At 40.4% G+C, this 19152-nt stretch overlaps 10 protein-coding genes across 10 annotated transcripts; 4 read left to right on the forward strand and 6 right to left on the reverse strand.

Moving 5' to 3' along the window:
- Positions 1–7: 7 nt before the first annotated feature.
- FOA43_003593 (uncharacterized protein) lies at positions 8–1157 on the forward strand (the record flags this gene model as incomplete). Its single annotated transcript, XM_038923844.1, has 2 exons — positions 8–13; positions 267–1157. 2 exons carry the CDS (start codon positions 8–10, stop codon positions 1155–1157), a joined length of 897 nt encoding a protein of 298 aa, XP_038779772.1.
- Positions 1158–1195: 38 nt separating this feature from the next.
- On the reverse strand, positions 1196–2346 carry FOA43_003594 (uncharacterized protein; the record flags this gene model as incomplete). The annotated part of the gene is made up of 2 exons (XM_038923845.1): positions 1196–2122; positions 2341–2346. 2 exons carry the CDS (start codon positions 2344–2346, stop codon positions 1196–1198), a joined length of 933 nt encoding a protein of 310 aa, XP_038779773.1.
- A 276-nt stretch (positions 2347–2622) lies between these two features.
- FOA43_003595 (uncharacterized protein) lies at positions 2623–4077 on the reverse strand (the record flags this gene model as incomplete). Its single annotated transcript, XM_038923846.1, has 1 exon — positions 2623–4077. One exon carries the CDS (start codon positions 4075–4077, stop codon positions 2623–2625), a length of 1455 nt encoding a protein of 484 aa, XP_038779774.1.
- Positions 4078–5008: 931 nt separating this feature from the next.
- Positions 5009–5911, reverse strand: FOA43_003596 (uncharacterized protein; the record flags this gene model as incomplete). The annotated part of the gene is made up of 1 exon (XM_038923847.1): positions 5009–5911. The coding sequence occupies one exon, from the start codon at positions 5909–5911 to the stop codon at positions 5009–5011; it is 903 nt and encodes a 300-aa protein (XP_038779775.1).
- A 1352-nt stretch (positions 5912–7263) lies between these two features.
- FOA43_003597 (uncharacterized protein) lies at positions 7264–9216 on the forward strand (the record flags this gene model as incomplete). Its single annotated transcript, XM_038923848.1, has 2 exons — positions 7264–7789; positions 8111–9216. 2 exons carry the CDS (start codon positions 7264–7266, stop codon positions 9214–9216), a joined length of 1632 nt encoding a protein of 543 aa, XP_038779776.1.
- Positions 9217–9308: 92 nt separating this feature from the next.
- Positions 9309–9891, reverse strand: FOA43_003598 (uncharacterized protein; the record flags this gene model as incomplete). The annotated part of the gene is made up of 2 exons (XM_038923849.1): positions 9309–9811; positions 9870–9891. The coding sequence occupies 2 exons, from the start codon at positions 9889–9891 to the stop codon at positions 9309–9311; spliced, it is 525 nt and encodes a 174-aa protein (XP_038779777.1).
- Positions 9892–10090: 199 nt separating this feature from the next.
- On the reverse strand, positions 10091–12821 carry FOA43_003599 (uncharacterized protein; the record flags this gene model as incomplete). The annotated part of the gene is made up of 2 exons (XM_038923850.1): positions 10091–12430; positions 12816–12821. 2 exons carry the CDS (start codon positions 12819–12821, stop codon positions 10091–10093), a joined length of 2346 nt encoding a protein of 781 aa, XP_038779778.1.
- A 26-nt stretch (positions 12822–12847) lies between these two features.
- Positions 12848–14214, reverse strand: GAS5 (1,3-beta-glucanosyltransferase; the record flags this gene model as incomplete). Its single annotated transcript, XM_038923851.1, has 2 exons — positions 12848–12870; positions 12891–14214. The coding sequence occupies 2 exons, from the start codon at positions 14212–14214 to the stop codon at positions 12848–12850; spliced, it is 1347 nt and encodes a 448-aa protein (XP_038779779.1).
- A 1518-nt stretch (positions 14215–15732) lies between these two features.
- FOA43_003601 (uncharacterized protein) lies at positions 15733–16869 on the forward strand (the record flags this gene model as incomplete). The annotated part of the gene is made up of 1 exon (XM_038923852.1): positions 15733–16869. The coding sequence occupies one exon, from the start codon at positions 15733–15735 to the stop codon at positions 16867–16869; it is 1137 nt and encodes a 378-aa protein (XP_038779780.1).
- A 664-nt stretch (positions 16870–17533) lies between these two features.
- FOA43_003602 (uncharacterized protein) lies at positions 17534–19120 on the forward strand (the record flags this gene model as incomplete). Its single annotated transcript, XM_038923853.1, has 1 exon — positions 17534–19120. One exon carries the CDS (start codon positions 17534–17536, stop codon positions 19118–19120), a length of 1587 nt encoding a protein of 528 aa, XP_038779781.1.
- Between the last annotated feature and the right edge of the window lie 32 nt (positions 19121–19152).

A 19152-nucleotide genomic window follows, 5' to 3' on the forward strand; every position in this document is an offset into this window, starting at 1 on the left:
ATAGGTAATGGTTGTGCTCTAGTTCAAATTTAAAAATGAGCTTACTGAAAGATGCAAAGATACCGATTGCTGATCCATCGGATTGGTTGGATACAAAGGTGTCGTCGATGGCAGAACTTGATTCAATGCTCCGATGTCAGATCTGCAAAGGGTTCTTAAAAGCTCCAGTGATAACATCTTGTGGACATGTATTTTGCTCAATGTGTATTCGTCAAGCATTAGATCTCAAAAATAGATGTCCATTATGTCAAGAAGAGATTTTTGAGAGCGGTTTGAGAAAAGTGTTGTTATTGGATGGTATAGTAAGTTGGTTCACTGAACACAGGGCAGAACTTATAGGTAAGGTGAAAAAGGCGGATCATGTAAGCCGTGATCCTCACACTGATGAGGCCAATGACATCATTGATTTGACTGATGAGCATTTTCACAAATACAATCAGCAGGAGTTGGAGGTGAAAAGTAGGCGTATATCTGATTCACCGAAAGAACCCGATACCCTGGTCGAATGTCCAGTGTGTTCACGATTCATGACTACTCACGAATTACAAAGTTCTCATCTAGATATATGTCTTAGAGGAGAAACGATTGATGATTCACAAATAAGTACGGAATCCTCTCCTGCAACAGGTATGATATCATCATTCTTCAATTCCCCTAGAAAGAAGAGGAAGAAGATGCAGGACCCTTCACACCAGTTACAACCGAAACAAGTATCAGAGAGACAGCGAATACCTAATTTGGATACTATGATGAGTACCGTAAAACTCCGAGAGAAGCTGGCGGGGTTCAACCTACCAACTGGAGGTACACGACAACAGATGGAAGCACGGATGAAAGAGTACATCAATCTATATAACGCTAATTTAGATTCGATTAGCCCTGTTGATGAAGTAGTGTTGGTCAATCGACTACATAAGTGGGAGTTATTGCTGACCCAGTCACAACATCGTTTAGCGGAGAAGAAGAGGGAAGAAGAAGAGCAGAGACGGCAAGGAGACGATGAGTCAGATGAGGAGGTCAAAAGAGAAGCGACCAGAAAATCCAAACGGGAGATGAGGGAATGGCGACAAAAGTACAGATCAACATATCACAACCTTATTCAGAAGGCCAAGAATAATATGAAGGACAGTGCAAAACCCGAGCCTACGGATAAGTGATATAATAATAGAATACGTTGGATAAAGATAAGCATTATTCATAGAAAAGTGGTGCTTGTGGTAAGATTGTCTAAGATACCGTCAGAGGAGTCATCTCTGAGGAAGAATTTGCTTTCAACCAACCTGAGATCTGGGATATAAAGTTTATCACCAACGTATCTCTTCGGTTGTAGGTTTGCGCTAAGTTGGCATGTGTTCTCTAGTACTTTATGGACTACATTCATCGTATGGGTAAGTGATTCCTTGAGATCACCATGAGATTTAACAAACCGATCGGTCAATATCCCCAAAAACAAATCGCCAGATCCTGAAAACACCGCATCTATCCTGGACCCCTGAATAGTAAATACTTCACCATCAGATCCCGCACCTATACAGAGTACTGTATCGGAATCATCGAAGCTAACAGAGGTGATAACAACTTTTTGCACCCTGTACAGTTCGAAAAATGACACTATAGCCTGTTTAAGGGAGTCTAGATCCACAATCTTAACATCAGTCAATATCTCCATCTCAAATTGATTAGGTGTCACTAAGTTAATCAATCCTTCGCATGTCTGGTCACGAAGAATATGTTTGTATAGAGGAACCAAGGCTTCCTCTACATAGAGCTTACCATTGTCTCCCATAATAGGGTCCATCACTACAATGGTTTCTTTCGGTAGCTTTGCCAGAATCTCTGTATATATCACTTCTAGGACTTGTTTGCTAGCAACATAGCCCACTATGGCAGCGTCGTATCTTAGCTCTATCTTCGTAAGACCTTTGTATAAATCTTGAATCAACTGAAAACTTGACTTAGTTCCTTTAAATTTCTTATATCCTGGATGATTCGAAAGATTGGTAGTATGAATGCAATCGACGTTCCAATGCCTTATATTCAAGGGAAATTGTATGGCATCGTTTCCCACTTTGCCATGCACAACATGCGAAGATATGGAAAGCAGGTCTCTTGTTGGATAGATCTCAGAAATTAATGAAGATCTATTTTTCATGGTTTAAGAATAATCAAAAATGTCAGTGGTTCAAACTAATACTGACCCAAACAAGTGGACTAATACTCCGATAAATACAAGATCTTTAGAAGCAGAATTCAAATTCAATCTCAAGGCTAGAAAAATAGAGAAATCTTGAAGCGAACCAGAAGAACGGAAAATCAATAGAAAAGAAGGTGATATCAAACAGCCATATCTATTTTCGAAGGGTGGCTACTCTTATTGCTAGCCAAAATTCTTGTCAAATTGAATTTTACAAGTTTTCATAATAATCATCTGGTATTTCATCATTACATCATCACAAAATAATAAGCGAGGAAGGAAACGTACATATGAAGAAGAGGAGTGTAGAAAATAAAGATACGGTATCCCAAATGGATAGTAGTAAGGATACCTTAGCTCTCTTACTTGGAGCTATCTGTCTAAGCACAGTCGACCAAAAGCTAATTAGAGCTTAGCTAAATCGGATATTAATTTTTTTTCATTCCCAATGACAATCCTTTGGATATTCTGATGTCGGATAAGGCGGCAATAATTGCAGCACCAACACCAGAACCATCCTGAGCTCTGACAATTTGAATTGGATGGTCTTCCATCTTCATACCATCCCAACCCCAAACATCACTCAAAGCCTGTGCAGCTCTTTCAGGGAAGTGAGGATAACGCATGAAAACAGAACCATCAGCGGCGATATGACAGTGCTTGTAGTTCATCTTCTTACAGGCGGCAGAGATACCACAAGTAGAGAGTCTTGCTGCTCTGGTTCCAATAAAGGAGGCCAACTTCTTAGCAAATAATCTCTCTTCTAAAGTGGTCTGCACGGCCAATGTTTCCTTAAACTGAGAATCAGTCTCGGATAAATCTTGGGTCTCGTCAGATTCCAAAGCTGATAAAAACGAAGTATCCAAAAGATAAGCCTTATTCAAATTTTTAGCACCTTCCGAGTTCTTTGCCAAATGCTTGAAAAGGACTCCTCCGTTGTAGCATTCGAGCATCGACTTCCTGATAAGCTCTCCCAAGTAGTAGCCCGAAGTCATTTTCTCGAAAGTTTGCTGTCCGGGTCTTGGAGATTCTTCATCAATTTCCTTATCATACGTATTTCTTGGCAAGACCTTATGGATATTGTCAAAAGATCCGTACTCACAATTAATCAACATCTTGGATGATGGAAGAATATCATCTTCAAGAGTACCATCGATCTTGCTAATGTTGGACACCTTTTCATAATAAGCCCCATTGACACCGGTACCAAATATACATCCCATTTCAGTAAGAGGATCGGTATAACGAGAAGCGACTAAAGTACCACACGTATCGTTAATCAACGAGACAATCTTGATTGGTAAATTTCTTTTCTTGATATCTTTTTTCAAAAGAGCAACGACATCCTCACCTTCAACACCAGGAATATCAAATCCTTTAGTCCATCTCTGCAAAACACCAACATCGACTCTGGTCTGTGTGCAAGGATAAGAGAACGTGAAGCCAAGTGGGAACACTTTTCCCTCTGGAATTCCGTTCGGATTCTTCTCCTTAAGAAACTTTCCCAAGGATTCAGCGATAAATCCAAACAAATCCTCTCTGTTTTTTGTAGTTCTTATAGTCGAAGGTAGCTTAAACTTCGATTGCTCTGTAGTGAACTTGTGGTTTCCTAACAAATGAACCACAACAACACGCATGTTAGTACCACCCAAATCAAGGGCAAGATAGTCACCCTTTTCATTACCAGTTGGATAGTCCATAACCCATGCGGCATTCATTGGAATTCCCAATGGATCAGTTCCATCGTGGAGGCCTCTGTTTAACTCAGAGATGAAATACTCAATGATATGATTCAACTTCTCCTTAGGAACCCAAAATTCATCCTGAAAGTGATTTAATCTCTCCTGCAATTCAACAGAAAGTATATTTTCCTTAGCAACCATTTCTAATCGTTATTTCAGTATGTTATGAGCTGAAAATCTAATAAAACCTGTTCTTACAGTAAAAAAAAACTAATGATTATCAAAATTGCAGAACGCTGTGAAGTGTTCTTTATCACTGCTTATATATGGTTCCTTCCGAAAAACTTCGGAGGAGTGACTTTTTTTCTTTACTTTTTCCAGATTCCCCGTTTGGTAGTTAATCCGGCAGAACATTTTCCATTGTTCAGTTTTTTCTCTTCTCGACAAGCCACCACCCCACGTCTTTCCGAAATTGTTACATGATATGATTATTATAGAACTACTTTAACTAACTAAATGGAACTTATTCAATTTGTATTCAACTGCAACTTAACCAGACTTTTTTCTCATTTTTGTCCTACCATTACCTGCCCGAACCGTATCATTGTACTCCCATTGCTTTTCGGTCAGACCCGGACGGACTTTTAACCAAAAAGAAGGAAGAAAATTCAGAGAGAGCCAAAAAAACCTCAAGATTGCGGGCGCTTTGGCCCCGCGTGGATTTACTGAGAACGTCTGTTTTAGGCAATCCACCGTGATTTTTTATGTAGGTCCGGATGCAGCTGGTTGTCCTCGCTGACTCCAAAGAGATGATGGGACAGGAACATGATTGTCTGGTGTGAAAGTGTGTGTTCTGGGTTTTTCCGGTCCATATTGAGTTCTCACTTGTCTAATTTGTTCCGTTACCGAGATTGCAAATTCTAACAATGAGGTTTTTCCGATATCTCTCGACACGTAGTCCCCTCAAATTTAATTTTAGTGGAGTGAAAACCTAACTATTCGAGTGGAGCAGTAAATTAATTTACTAGAACATTGTCTTCCTCGGAAATACTTTGCCTTTAAGTTTCCTTTTCTTTTTTAGTGTGATTGATGTACTTAGTGAAACTGGATAATCAAATGTAAGAATCGTATTTTAAAAAGACCCAAATATGGCGACAGAAAAGGCCAGAATTGCTGAAACAATAGAACGCCTTGTCATAATTGTACACCCTGAGTTTTCAAGGTCATTTTCGTCCTCATCAAGGAAAATGTTTCCTTTACGGTATTCAAACTCTTCTGCTTCGAAAATGGCGGTATCATTAAAATGATCATCGGTAAGAGCGAGCTGGATTATTTCGGCTCTTCTTTTGGCGTTATTTTTTAGCCACTTCTTCATATCGGAACCCTTGACATCATTGAAAGTAACATGCTCAACACCGAAATCGGCAACATTGTCGTTGTCAGTATTTTCCATTCCAAAATTCTCGTAATTGAAGTCACCTGCTTCTTTCAACACGTTCTTTAAATCCCCTTTGTTGGCATAATCTTTAAGTTTAAATAAGAACTCGGCAAATGGTTTGGTCTCGTTAATCATACTAGAAGAAACAAATATGTCCCGTTCCAAACTCTTTTTATAATTTGCGGTCTTGGAATCTTCACAATCATCTTCCTCATCTGCAGGTGGCTGTTCATAACCATCGCCAGGCTCCTCGATTTCTTCTTCTGTTTCTTCCTCTTCTTCTTCATACCCCTTGCCGAATATCTTTTTAATTTTTTTGATAAGCTTCTCAAAATGATTTGGTGAAGCTGTTGCTAAAAAAGCAACCCATTTATCCTCCTTCAACTCCATGTACTGATTAAATGAGGGGTCTACATCTTCTGCTTCTTGGTTATTATCTCTTCTATTTAGATTTCTAATCATGATTGCGTCCTGTAGAGAACTCTCCAAGCTGTTCTCTTCTTTATAAATCCCGTCCACCTTCTCGATATAAGCAGCTCCGGCCATCTGAATGAGCATCATGAATCCCAAAACAGTAGCGGCAATCATAAAATTCATCTTGGTTCAAATAAACGTAGTGTATTGAATTATGATAAAGGAAAATGGAACAAGCAAGTAAGAGAAATAATATCAAGCCCCAGATATGAATAATACTAAGCGCCAAGTCCTCTTATTGCCATAAGCAGTCTCTGGTGATGATGTAATCAAGGAGCGCGGAAGGGAGGGCTTTTTTCAGTGCGAGTACTGTATGATGTCTCCTATTGAACTATCGTGTATAGCCCACTTAGATAATATTTGAATGAGTTATAGACCAGTTAACGAAAACTCGATACCGGAAAATAATATAAAGGATGATAGTGGGACTCGTGGAAATGAGAGAAGTGCCGCCACAGGAAGAGATCCAAAGAAATTGATTAAAGCATCATATGAATGTGTCAAAAGGATCCTTGATTTGGACACACAATCTGCAATTTCAGATATGAATCTCTTAGAAGCAATAAATAATTCGGCAACATTGAAGTACAGAGATGTAGAAACCTATGTGAATTCTTTATTGCATGAGAGCAATACGGTAAGAGATTCAAGTAAGTGTTCAAAAGAATGTTTATCAGTACATAATTACTAACCAATCATCAGACTTCACTTTACAAAGAGCAGGCAGAAAGCTAGAAGTAGTAGAAAATCAGGTTGAGGATTTAGAGAGACTTGTCAACCAGCTTGATGAATGGTCAGCAGAGTTGGAAGTCAAGTCTCGAAGATTGCTTCGCCACAGGCGCGCCACAAGTTGATAGAAATGGTTGAGGAATCATGAAATTCACATGCTCTGAGCGACAAAAACGGATTTGTCTAGTCACATGACTTGCTACGTGATCAATTTATTGAAGCAAGCTTTACAAGCATATACTTGCCTTGGCCGAATCACTGAGCTGGATACTGGCAGAATTTGAAAAATGTTTCAACGTCAAGTCCGTCTCTATTGATGACGCCGAGACATAAGTTTATGTGGTATACTAAACGTTGGGTAAAGTAAAACCCCACTTTACTATTATGAGAACTGACACTGTCTCTGTGATCTTTCATGTGAGATTATAATTAAAGAATCATTGCACTTATGTGTGGTCCACTAACATAGCTAGTTAGCTAGCTAATTCTCTGTAGTCATCGATCCCAACAAAATTATTTAGCTACTCCTAACTCAATATAAATTTGAAATTTCGCGAGCCCACCCCAGAACCAAATAAAGGTCTCGGTACAGATTAAAGAAAGCACATGAAAATTGAGAGTCATTGCTCTATATAATACGGGAAAGACAGGCCAAGGTAAATAAAAGCATTTCAATATTACAGAATCCTGCGTCTTTGCTTCATGTTGTTTTAGGTTCCACCTTTTTATTCTGATTACGGTTAATAATGAGCTCTACATCTACTTCAGAACAGTTGAGTCCTGGCTCTGAGTCTCAAGACATAGCTACAGTTCCAGCGTCTAGCTTTGAGTCAAATACAAGTTCTGCCACTGCATCTGTCGCCTACGATGTGGAACCATCCTCTGTTTATAAGCGACGCTCTCGGCTGCGGATCGATGATCTGGTCGACCCTGGTACTTATCAAGATGCTCAAATTAATGCCACTGATACCTCTTCCGGGAGCAGTGATCTTTTAATTGCAGCCACGGCCCTTGGTGAACTTGGAAGTTCTTCGCCGCCTAAAGAACCTGTAGCGGGCACGACTAGCAGTGACACCATTTTTGACAAAGTCACCTCTCATCCTTTGATATCCAGTTCTATCAATTATATGCTCGAGAGAACTATCTACACTTCCAGCAGCTATCTTTTGTCCACTCCATTATCTTCTACTGCAACTACTCATTCCACTGTGGCTGATTCAACAATGGATGGTTCGCTTATATCTCCTATATCAGCTCTGGCCTCGTCAAAGCGTTCTAGTAGTAGCCTCGCTGGGGGGTTGGTTGAAAGAGATGGACTGGCGACGACGACTAAGAGGCCAAGACTATCTTCCAGTGGATCTGGTGTATTATCGGGTATGAATAAGCTTCCTCCCCTAACAAGATTTCCTTCGTCTAAAGCCATGCAGTTACCATACACTGGAACTACCGCTGCCTACAATTCTTCTATTCGGCCATCACCGCTCTCTCCATCTCCTGTATGTAGTCGTTTTCCACGTTCAAATATCAATCTGCGCCAGAAAGTTACAGTCTCCTCTGCTATCTCCGCTCAAAAATCTCTTCAAGACCTAACAGAGTTGAGCGTAATAAACTTGAATATTGAAAGTCGCAGGAAGCTGGAGATGTTAATTCATTTTTTGAAGCTTGGTAACAGTCAGTTGAGCGAGCGTATAGAAAGTTTGATTGGGATGGTGGAAAGTAAGCGTCAGGCCTCTGATGCCCTTATGTTAAGTAATTCCCAGACTCCTACGCAGCTTAGTGATAATGAGACAAGCGATGCTGGACAGAATGATCCGCTTGGAGAAGATAGTCGGTTACCTACATCTCAGTTTGATAACGGTTCGACCGTTTCGTTGGCTTCTTTGCCACGCACAAATTCTGCCACTTCCGCAGATAACCAGGGTCAATTTCTTTCGGATGAATCCATTCAGCAGATGAAGGATGATATTGTCAGTACTGTCAAGAAAATTGTGAATGTTGTTTCTAAGGTGTCTGCCAGTTCTCTTTCTGAGCCTGCCCGATCCAATGTGCGGGAAGCGCTTTTGAGATTGCCTTCAAACTGGGCTGCTTTGTTTGAACAAGAGCAGCAACGGGATGATGAGAATGAGAATGACAAGGAGAAGGAGGAGGAGGATGATGATGATGACGATGACGATGACATCAGCTATAAAAGTCACAGCAATGATAATGAGAGCATTGATGATAATGCGTCTTTGGAAACAACATATGAGGATTCGCGAGAGTCCTGGGTTCAAGATGACATGAATAGCGAGAAGTTCAGGAACGAGATTGGTAACCCTAATGGATCCGCTAAGCATATACGTCGATCTGTTACACAAAGATTGCTTGCAAATCTCTTCCGTTACACTGGAGGTGTTAGTAGTAGATCTACAACTACGTTTAAAACCAGGGAATGGTTTGGAAGCAAGATTAGAAGTCAGATGATGTACGATCCTAATGGGAAAATTCTAGTTTTGGCACAGGAATCATTGGACATGATCAACAAGATTATCAAGTTTTGTAACGAGAATTTGGATAAGGCTGAGACATGGAATACATCGAAGCAGATGCAGCAGAAGAAGACTTTAATCAGTAAATTGCAAGATATGGACTACGTTTCGCAAAATGATAACGAGAAGATTGAGACAATTGTGGTAAAAGAACCTGAAGATTCATCCTAAGATTTTATAAAGAGAAAGAATATCATAAAACAATTTCGTAAATGACCATATAAAAGAACTTAAAGTTTGGAATTCCCAATACAGAGTGCTTTCTAAGCCTTTAGGAATTTAAGCACAGCATCTAGCGTCGAATGCTCAAGACTACCGTTCTTCTCAACACCAACATACTTAACAGTACCATTATCAACGACCAATGCATATCTGAAAGTACGGGCAGGAACGTAATCATCACCTTTGAGATCGGCTAGACCAAGCTGTGCACTGAATGCACCTTTAGGGTCACTAACAAATTTCAATTGGCCTTTATTACCTAAAGCCTTACCCCAAGCAGCCTGAACAAATGGATTATCTGTAGTGGCGATGAAGATATCATCAATGCCCCTACTCTTCAACTTCTCGTAGTCCGCAACATAAGGAGGAATGTGTCTCTCCGTACAGGTAGGAGTAAATGCACCTGGAGCAGCCACAATAACTACTTTCTTACCTGGAAGAATTTTAGATAAGTCAAGCTCAGCCGGCCGACCAATGGAGCAGATATTTTCATGCTCTGGGGTATAAGGAATATAACCAAGGCGGACGGCGGTAGGTAGTTTAGCTTTAAGGCAATGCTTGTTAGTAAGGTTACAATTAGCTTAGGCTTGTATAATACTTACATCCGGTAGCGATTTGAGTCATTTTTCGAATTAGGTTCATAAGTAGCAGGTTCGTTTAGAGAATCAATATGTAATAGCGGATCGCAACTTATTTATAGTGGCAATTTGTGCGAGGCGAACAATGCAATGCGAGGCTGATGATGGCGAATCCTTAAGTTTCAGCCACACCACCTTTGAGTTAACGGGGTTTGATCCTGGCACCTCATTATAGTGTATGCTATTTATATGCTCGACTCAAAGTCTAAATCCTCAAGTCTATCGATGGCGGCTTTCGTTTTCATGGATACCCTCGTACTCAATTCATAGTCGTCTCCACCATACGACTGAGATTTTTTAAGCCAGTCCATACTGTCTTGCAATCCTGCCACACCGTTGATTTTCCAGCAGAAAAGGGCCTTTTCATAGAGCGCAGTAGGGTATAGCCAAGGATTTTCAGATAGTTTGAATAGTTTATCATGAGGGTCTGCCCTTCCTGATTCAGTAATGTAACACAGCACACCTTCGTCGAGTACCTTCATCCCCTTTTCCAATTTCCCCAACCTTCTTAGAGATATTGACTGTAATGTATTTCTGATCATACCCTGCTCTCTGGTTTCCGCAAAGGAACTATAAGTCTTACCTGTTTTCGGATTAACAAGGTCTAATTCGGGATCTATTATTCGGCTGGCATTGTAGCCAAGCAATTTAATGGAGAGACGAAGGCAGTTCTCGGGCATACGATTATAGCCATTCCAGAAGTAGGCAAGTTCATGAATGGGGGATGTACCCACACAGTCAATTAATGGTAATTGAGTCTCTTTCTTCCTCTGTATAATCTCTTTGAACTTTCTGTTCACGAATTTTTCGAATGGTAGTATCCTAGCCATAAACTTCTTCTTGCCAATGAGTTTAGGGGCCTCTAGAAGACACTTTTCCGCAAGCATCTTATACTCTTCCTTCTTTTTAGGATCAACTCGATCATGCGTATCACCGTCCTTATCTTCAGGTAAGAAGAGTCCGGTCTCACACATCCGATAGGCTTCTAAGTAGCACGCTCCAGCGAAGTACATGTATAAGGCATGAGAATATGAGTTGACCTTCATCAAAGATATGAACTCTTCGGCAGCCCTCTCAAATCTATGTAAAAACACAAGAAGCATGCATCTGTCGAAGTACATAAGCGCATCAACCTGTTTCATTTGACTTTTATTGGCAGAATCCATCAATTTTACCGCTTCTTCCAATCTACCTCTACCTGCAAGCATTCTAGACTCCTGGAGAAGCCACAAGTTACTGTTAGGAAACAATGCCCTAGCATGTAATAACGTTTTCACAAGTTTCGGACCTGGATGTAGAATGGTAGGTTCACCATCACCACGAGTAGCCTTACGTTCTAGATCCATCTTCTCTTGAGCAATCTTATTTATAGAAGACACAGTCGACTGAAGCGATACAGCGGTTTCGAACGAACCTATATCCGAAGAGTCGGTATCGCAATCCATCTCATTGGATGTAATATTCTTAGACTGCAGGCTTGGTACTGTGTTATCCCGTTTTTCTTCGATGATCTTCATTTCAGATATCGATGGTACGTCAAAATCAACATCGGTAAATTGGAAAGGACCGTCGTAAAAGACCAACAACGCCAACAAGCCGATGCCTCCGTGAATATTTCTCTCTTGCGATGCCTTCCAAACCATTTTAAGCCCGTTTTCTCGGGATCCCTTGAAACCAACGATGGAAAGAACGCGTCCCAATCCTGGGGGTAGTAAAGATAGAACGACCTGCAAGATTCCAAAGCAAAGGTTGACACCTGAATGGATATATTCGTCAACACTCGCTATATCTGGATCTCCATATTGCTCTTCTTTACCTTCGATTTGGGGTGTAGTCTCTTGATCTCCTAAATGAGTTCTAAGGGCCTTCGCCACAGGTGGATTGCCTATATGTGAGCCACCAATACGTGCTTTCCTCATCCTATAGATACTTTCAAGTTTGATGATCACCTTTTTATCCTCCAGTTGCCGGTTGGTCAAAGGAACTGGAATATCTGCAAAATGTGAAGTAGAATTCACTGAATCCGAGCTGCAATGGGATATTTCGTCGAGTCCAAGGTTTTTTACCGCTTCAGCAGCGGTAGTTAGTTCACCGTGGCTCATTTTTTCCATTGACTTACTCATAACATCAAGTGTATGGTAAGCCCTCCTCAATTTGATCAAAGCCTTTGCAGTCTCCATGAAGTTTTCGCTCATTAACATGAGCAATGCGTTAAGGAGATTGGCTTCGGCGTAGGCCACACCAAATTCTGTACCCGGAGGGTATATTGCGGACGCCTTTATTTTGTTTTTTTCGGAAATCAGCTTCTCTCTCCAAGCCTTGCTTTCCACTTTTGATAAAATATCGCTTGCGTGATGCATAGTCTGATCTTCGAATCCTAGTGTAGCCTCCAAAAATTCGCACACACCATAGGCAAGTTCCGAAATTGCCACTTCCTCATGATCTCCAAGCAAATGGAATGCTTCTTCTGGCCGATCATCCAACACATAGTCCATGGCCTTTAAAGCTTTCTCAAGTTTCAGAGCCTGGTATATGATTCTTTGTATCTTTTCTTCTTCTGAAAGGATCGGAACAGAAGACTTTAATCCTAATGCTCTCAACATCGTTGACATGTTTAATATTAGATCAAACGCAGTGAATCAACAAACTGGCAAAACACAAGGCTATAAAGAAAATATATCTGGCAAGGTAAGCCAAAAGATATTTAACAAACTAAACTATTGCCAACTAAGTGTTTCTCTCGTTTAGAGCAGTTAGCTTGGTCGACAGATCTCACCTTTCGGAACATTTAATTTTTCACTCGTACTTTTTCCGGGCGCGTTTTCAGAATCAAGGAGGCTTCTACAATAAGGACCGATGGATGGACTGAAATAGTTGGACTGTCGTATTTCTTCGGTATTTGAACTATACAGGCATGCAATGGAAAAAAAATATATATTAATTTACTTAATGTAAATCTTCCGAACTCTTAGAAAAAGAAGGTACTGGCAATAAGAGCCAAGAGTGCCGTCATACCGTGGGCCTCAAGCTGATCCGCGATGCCCTTGGAAGACGAAGAAGAAGATTTTGTGGAGGTCGAATGGGCAGATGATGCAGTCGAAGAGGAAGTATGCTCCATGGAAGACGAGTTAGCAGTGATGGTAGAGCTAACGTAGTATGCATCGTCACCACAGGAGTTCTGAGTCTCGGCATCAAAGCCATTACCACCAGTGGCACCGTTCTTCAATAACTTAGACAAGCCATCTGGTGCAGTAGGAATATTAATACTGAAAGCCCAGTCAGTGGGGCAAGCAGACTCTTCTCCGGTAGCAGAGTAATCACCGTCACCGATTGGATCGGACGTCAAGTTTAATTCATCTTTAAGATTTTCAAAGTCGGTTAAGGTCTCTACAGAGTCTCCCTCGATTTCGACTAGACCGTACTTGGAAGAATCCTCTGTATACTGATAAACCAAACCACCAGAGAACACGGGGGACATCTGCGTCGAATAAATTGATTTAACCTCGGTGAATGGTCTCGAGCCAGGCACCTGGTTGCAACCGTATTCAGAAAGAAAGATGGGGACCGAAAATCCTGTGTACATTTCAACCTTTTCAGAATATCCAGAAGTAGTGAACGAGGACTGACCACACCAAGAGTAATCGTTGACACCAAGCATATCAATCTTGGCATCAGTGTCGTTACCGCAATTTAGGTAATCCGCAAGTTCCTTCCTCAAAGAGGAAACATCGGCCGCAGAATAGCCTACTGGGATTTGACGGTAACCTCTGGCCTTAATATACTTTTTGGTGTCTCTAACGACGGCCTTTATATAAGGGGCAGTGTCTAAGCTGGCGTTGTTGTTAACCAACTCGTTTGCTGCAAAAAATCCCAAGATGTTGGTGTAATTGGAAAACTCATCAACAGTAGAAAACACCTCATTAAGATAGACGGCATTATAGGAGCAGCCAGGATCGTAACGAGAAATAGAGGCGTCAGGGGTGTTGAGATCAAGAATCAAATAGATTCCAGCGTCATCCAACATCTGCATACATTCCGAGTGGTCTAATGTATTATCAACAGAGTAAACTCTTATGGTATTTAAGCCTAACTCCTCAAAATAAGGGATATCTCTCCCGCAGATTGTGGAGTCCCCTAAGGGATCAGTCAAGTTCGAAGAACCTCCAGGTTGATAGTCAACACCTCTAATGTAGAATCTCTCACCAGTTTCCGAATTAAAGAAAGCATTTCCAGTGATATTTATGGCGGGTAGACTGGCAGCTGCCGTGGCACCAATCGCAAATGCCAAACCTAATGTAGAAAACTTCATTGTTTAAACAAGGAGTCCAAATTGCGGAATCAAAAACATTTACGGGGAAAATGTAGCATGTTTATATATAGAAATTTTTGGACCCCCCTCATAAGCGAAAATTTTTTCAGATCCGCAATTCCATTTTCGGCCGTACCATGTACTAAAATCCAAGAATGGAATGAGATTTAGGGATTTTCCAAAAGGGCCAGTTTATCTATGTATAAGTGAAATTTTCAATTTTGTATGTCTTATTAGTAGATCCTTCATTAACAACAGGTTGAGTGAAACATTATCATGCTTATATCAAAATGTCCTTCGACTTAAGGTGGTTGAATGGTAGTATATACACTCTATTTTCTCATCACAAGCTACAATTGACTTGTTCTACCTTTATCTTTATGGCCAATTTACTACCATTTTACTATTGGTAAAAAGACTGGCAAGTATTTATTGCAAAAGGGGAGTTTATTTATAATCATACAGATTTATCTCTTGACTTTAGTCACGTGACCTGTTCCTTTTTCGCTTGGTTTCTATTAGTAAAAGCTTTCCATGTTGCTTCAGATTATCATTTTCCTGAATATTGCTCCTGTATCAAACTTTGAAGGCTTTTTGGTTGAGTTTAAGCTCTCTCTATGTCAATTATCCGGTTCTTTCTTTTACGACTCCGTCTTTATTAAAATATTTTAATTATCATATTCATTAAAAGCAATGAAAGACAAAACGTCATATCACAAATGTAGTTTAGAGCATAGGTGCAAATAGAAACTCATTAATAAAAAGAATAAGATCAAATTGACAAAACAAAAGCTGCATTTCACGTCATAACTATTGAGCATTAATCAGATACTGCAACAAGAAGCCCGTCGCATAGACTTTTGTCAAGCTCGAGAACGACAGATGGATCAAATCGAACATCGGAAACATCTCGAAGCCTTAAAGCGATTGGTCCTAAGTGTGTTTACAGTGAAAATATTAAGTACTACTACTTGCCTTCTTGCAATGTTTTGCGGAGTCAAACGTTTATTGTTTCTTTTTTTCGACGCGGAGATCATTATGCGATGAGATTGCCAAATCACTGCGGCTAGTTTTCAGGCATCCTTCAAAATAACGTGTAATCGGATTTCACAACCCGTTGAAATTCTACATGGCGAGCTCAGTAACAGTGATACTTTTCAATAACAGCGCATAATGATGGAGGGAGCCTCTCCCCCCTTACTCGTATGACACGCAAAATCCTTTTTTGTTCTGAAACGCTATCCGGATATACATCTCCTGCATGCGCCGGTACCTCAAATTTTTTGCGCATCTCACTTGAGATAAGCATATAAGCTCTATTTTTATGAAGGGACCGTAATGTAAATGTATCGTGCTCTCTTCCTGAGCGCAAGATCTGGCAAATCAAGAGTGAACATAAAAGAGTTGTTTGGAAGAAGACGGCGGTAAGAAGACATATAAATAGGAGACTTGGGCCTTCTATTTTGTGAAATCTTAAGAAGCTGCTCTATTCTATAATATCAGACCCAAATAAAGTAAATGACCGTTGATCAAGAATATAGATTGGAAACTGAGGTGGTTCGGATTGATCATAACGATCAATACCACTCATCTGCACCCCCTCTTTACCAAAGTGCCACATTTAGAGCTTCAGATGCTTCGCACGAAGGAAAATTCGCATATACTAGAGAAGGAAACCCAACCAGAACAACACTTCAGAACCATGTTGCAAAACTAATCGGCTGCAAATATGTTCTTGCTGTCAACTCGGGTATGGCCTGCTTGGATATTATCATTCATCTATTGGAGCCAGGAGACGAATTGATATGCGGCCAGGTGCTTTACAGTGGTAGTGACCGATTGATGAAATACGCCCAAAAAAGTAGTGGAATTTCTTTGCACCATGAGAATTTGGCTGATTTTGAGGCCGTTAAAGCCAAAATAACGAAGAAGACAAAGATGATCGTCATTGAAACTCCAACAAACCCTTTGATGCAAGTAGTTGATGTTAAAAAGATAGCCCTTTATGCACATGAAGCAAATCCTGAGTGTATCGTGGTTTGTGACAACACAATGAATAGTGCCTTACTCATGAAACCTTTGGAGTTAGGTGCCGATATTCACTATGAATCTGGAACCAAATATTTAAATGGTCATCATGATCTCATGGCTGGTGTTATTGCAACAAATAGGAAAGAGTTTGCCGATGAGATGCATTATGTCATTGAATCCATCGGCTCTGGACTTGCTCCATTTGATTCATGGCTTCTAATGAGGGGGATGAAAACAATGGTCCTTAGAATGGAACGTGTCTGTCAAAATGCTTTGCAACTTGCTCAGTGGCTGGAGTCTCAAGGCCTCAAAGTTAGGTTTCCAGCATTAAAATCACATCCACAGTATCAACTCCAAAAAATGCAAACAAAGGGTACGGGAGCCTTGTTTTCATTTGAAACCGGGAATGTTGCATTCAGTGAAGCTATTGTTGCAAATGTCAAAATCTACTCTGTGACAATATCGTTTGGTTGTATCAATAGTTTGATCTCAATGCCTTTTAAGGACGAAACAAATCCTGAGCATCCTGCTGACCTCATTAGAGTTTGCGTGGGTATCGAAAACATCCAAGACTTAATTGATGATATGGGCCAGGCAATCAAGAAAGCTAAAAAAAATATTTAATCTAAGTATTGATTTAATGATCGTCGAACGATTGCAGGAAAATCAATTTCTAAGGGAGGAGCCACGACTGCTTATCATCATCATTTCGGAAATGACATTGTTCTACTCCGCGTGTAGATTGAAATCGTTGTTGTACTTCTATGGACAGATATTCTTCACCCCTAGTTTCTTTTTTTTAGGGGGTGCGTCCAGCTCTAGACCGTTGTTTGGTAACCGAAATATAATCTCTATTTGAAGGGCTCGGAATTGTACATCTCAATAAGACAACAAAAACTAAAGCCACAACCTGTATCCGGCTGACGCCAGCTTTTGACATATGGCACGTATTATGTTTTTGAGGCAGCGGCTCAATTTATCCCGCCGTGCAAGGAGAATATGCCTACAAAATCTCAATTCGGAGTGGCATGTGGCGGTTTCACGTGACGTTTTGCAAGACAGCTCAATATCATTATATCATCAGCAACCACTCCCATTCGTTTATTATGCAGATCACTACTTTACGCACCCCCTATCGGACCCCCTATATTTATCTCCGCCAAGACATAATATATTTTTAGTTGTCTCTACTTCTGACTTCAAACTATAAAAGGATGCACTAATTTCTTTTCATCCGTAGAAGTATAGCCACTTGTTGAGACACTGGTATATCGCTTACTTCACAAATATGTCTTCTTCGCAGAATGCTAACTCGAGTGGAGAGAAAATCTCCGACTTGAATGTTGTCAACGCTGTTGCCACCACCAAGCGCAGGGTCATTAAGTCTAGAGATGCTGATGTTACTTTAAAGTTTATGGAGAGAAACGGAGGTGAGGTTCCTGAAATTACCCCTGAGAGAGAGAGAAAGTTAGCTAAAAAGACCACTATCATTATTATTTTGCTAACGTCGATAACTAATTTGCTACTTTATAGTGACAAGGCTACGCTATCATATGCGAGTATCTTCGAGTTGTGGAAAGACACTAACTTGAATCAAAATCGGTATAATAATGCGAACACTCTCTTCTATGTTGGATACATGGTAGGTCAGGTCAATCTTCTCCTCATGCAGAGATTACCGATCGGTCGACTTCTATCAGTTCTCGTTTTTGTTTGGGCTGCCCTTATGTTTTTACATTGTACCGCTCACAATTACCAAGGAATATATGCTTTGAGATTCTTTTTGGGATTTGTCGAAAGTATCGTTATTCCTATTTTGAACACTACAATGGCTCAATTTCTCACTGCAGATGAAAAGGCCGCTACTGCTCCTGTTTTCTACTCGACTTGTCTTGGTGTCACAATTCCAGTTGGTTTCATAGCCTACGGAGTTCTCCACGCTAACGTTGCTATACCAATCTGGAAGCTATTTATGATTATCATCGGTTCTTGCACCATTGCTTGGCTTGTTATAGTAGTATTCTTTTACCCCAACAATCCTACGGATGCCAGATTTCTATCAACTGAAGAAAAGGTGTGGGTTATCAGAAGAGTGCAACGAACCACAGGTGCTTCGATTGAGCAGAAAGTGTTCAAGAAACATCAAGCCAAAGAGGCTTTGAAGGATCCAATAACATGGTTATTTGGTCTTTTTTTCCTCTTACAACAATTGGCCAACAATTTGCCATATCAGCAGAATCTTTTGTTTGAAGGTATCGGTAATATTGACAACTTAGATTCTACTTTGGTGTCAGTGGCCAGTGGTGGGTTTGCTGCAATATGTTGTTTCATTGCTACCGGAATCATGTATTACAAGAGGAACATTACTGCTTACTCAGTGTTTTTCTGGACCATTCCCTCTTTTGCCGCTTCTATTGCCGTGGTGGCTCTTCCTTGGGACGACAAGATTGCTTTATTGGGCATGTTATGTCTTGCATCGCCATTATTCGGTATTCCATGGATTCTAATGTTTTCTTGGAACAGTACAAGCTGTTCTGGATATACCAAAAAGTTAATTAGAAATGCTGTTGTTATGCTTTGTTACGGTATTGCTAATTTGATTTCTCCACAGCTTTGGCAAGAATCAGATGGCCCCAGATACATTCCTGCATGGATTGTTCAAATTGTTCTTTCTTTCTTTACAGCCCCAATTATTGCTTTGGTCATCCGGTATCTTCTCAACAAAAGAAACATATTAAGAGAGGCTGCTTCACAAGAGAAATCAGAAACTTCGTCGGGATACGTTGAAGAGGATGATGGAGCTGAAATCAAGGTTAATAAGGCATCCTTGGATCTAACAGATTTCGAGAACGAAGAATTCATATATCCTTTGTGAGTGCTTTCTAAGGGTAGTAAATAATACTAATA

This window comes from Brettanomyces nanus, chromosome 4 (assembly GCF_011074865.1).
Source record: "Brettanomyces nanus chromosome 4, complete sequence".
Classification (NCBI taxonomy): Eukaryota; Fungi; Ascomycota; class Pichiomycetes; order Pichiales; family Pichiaceae; genus Brettanomyces; species Brettanomyces nanus.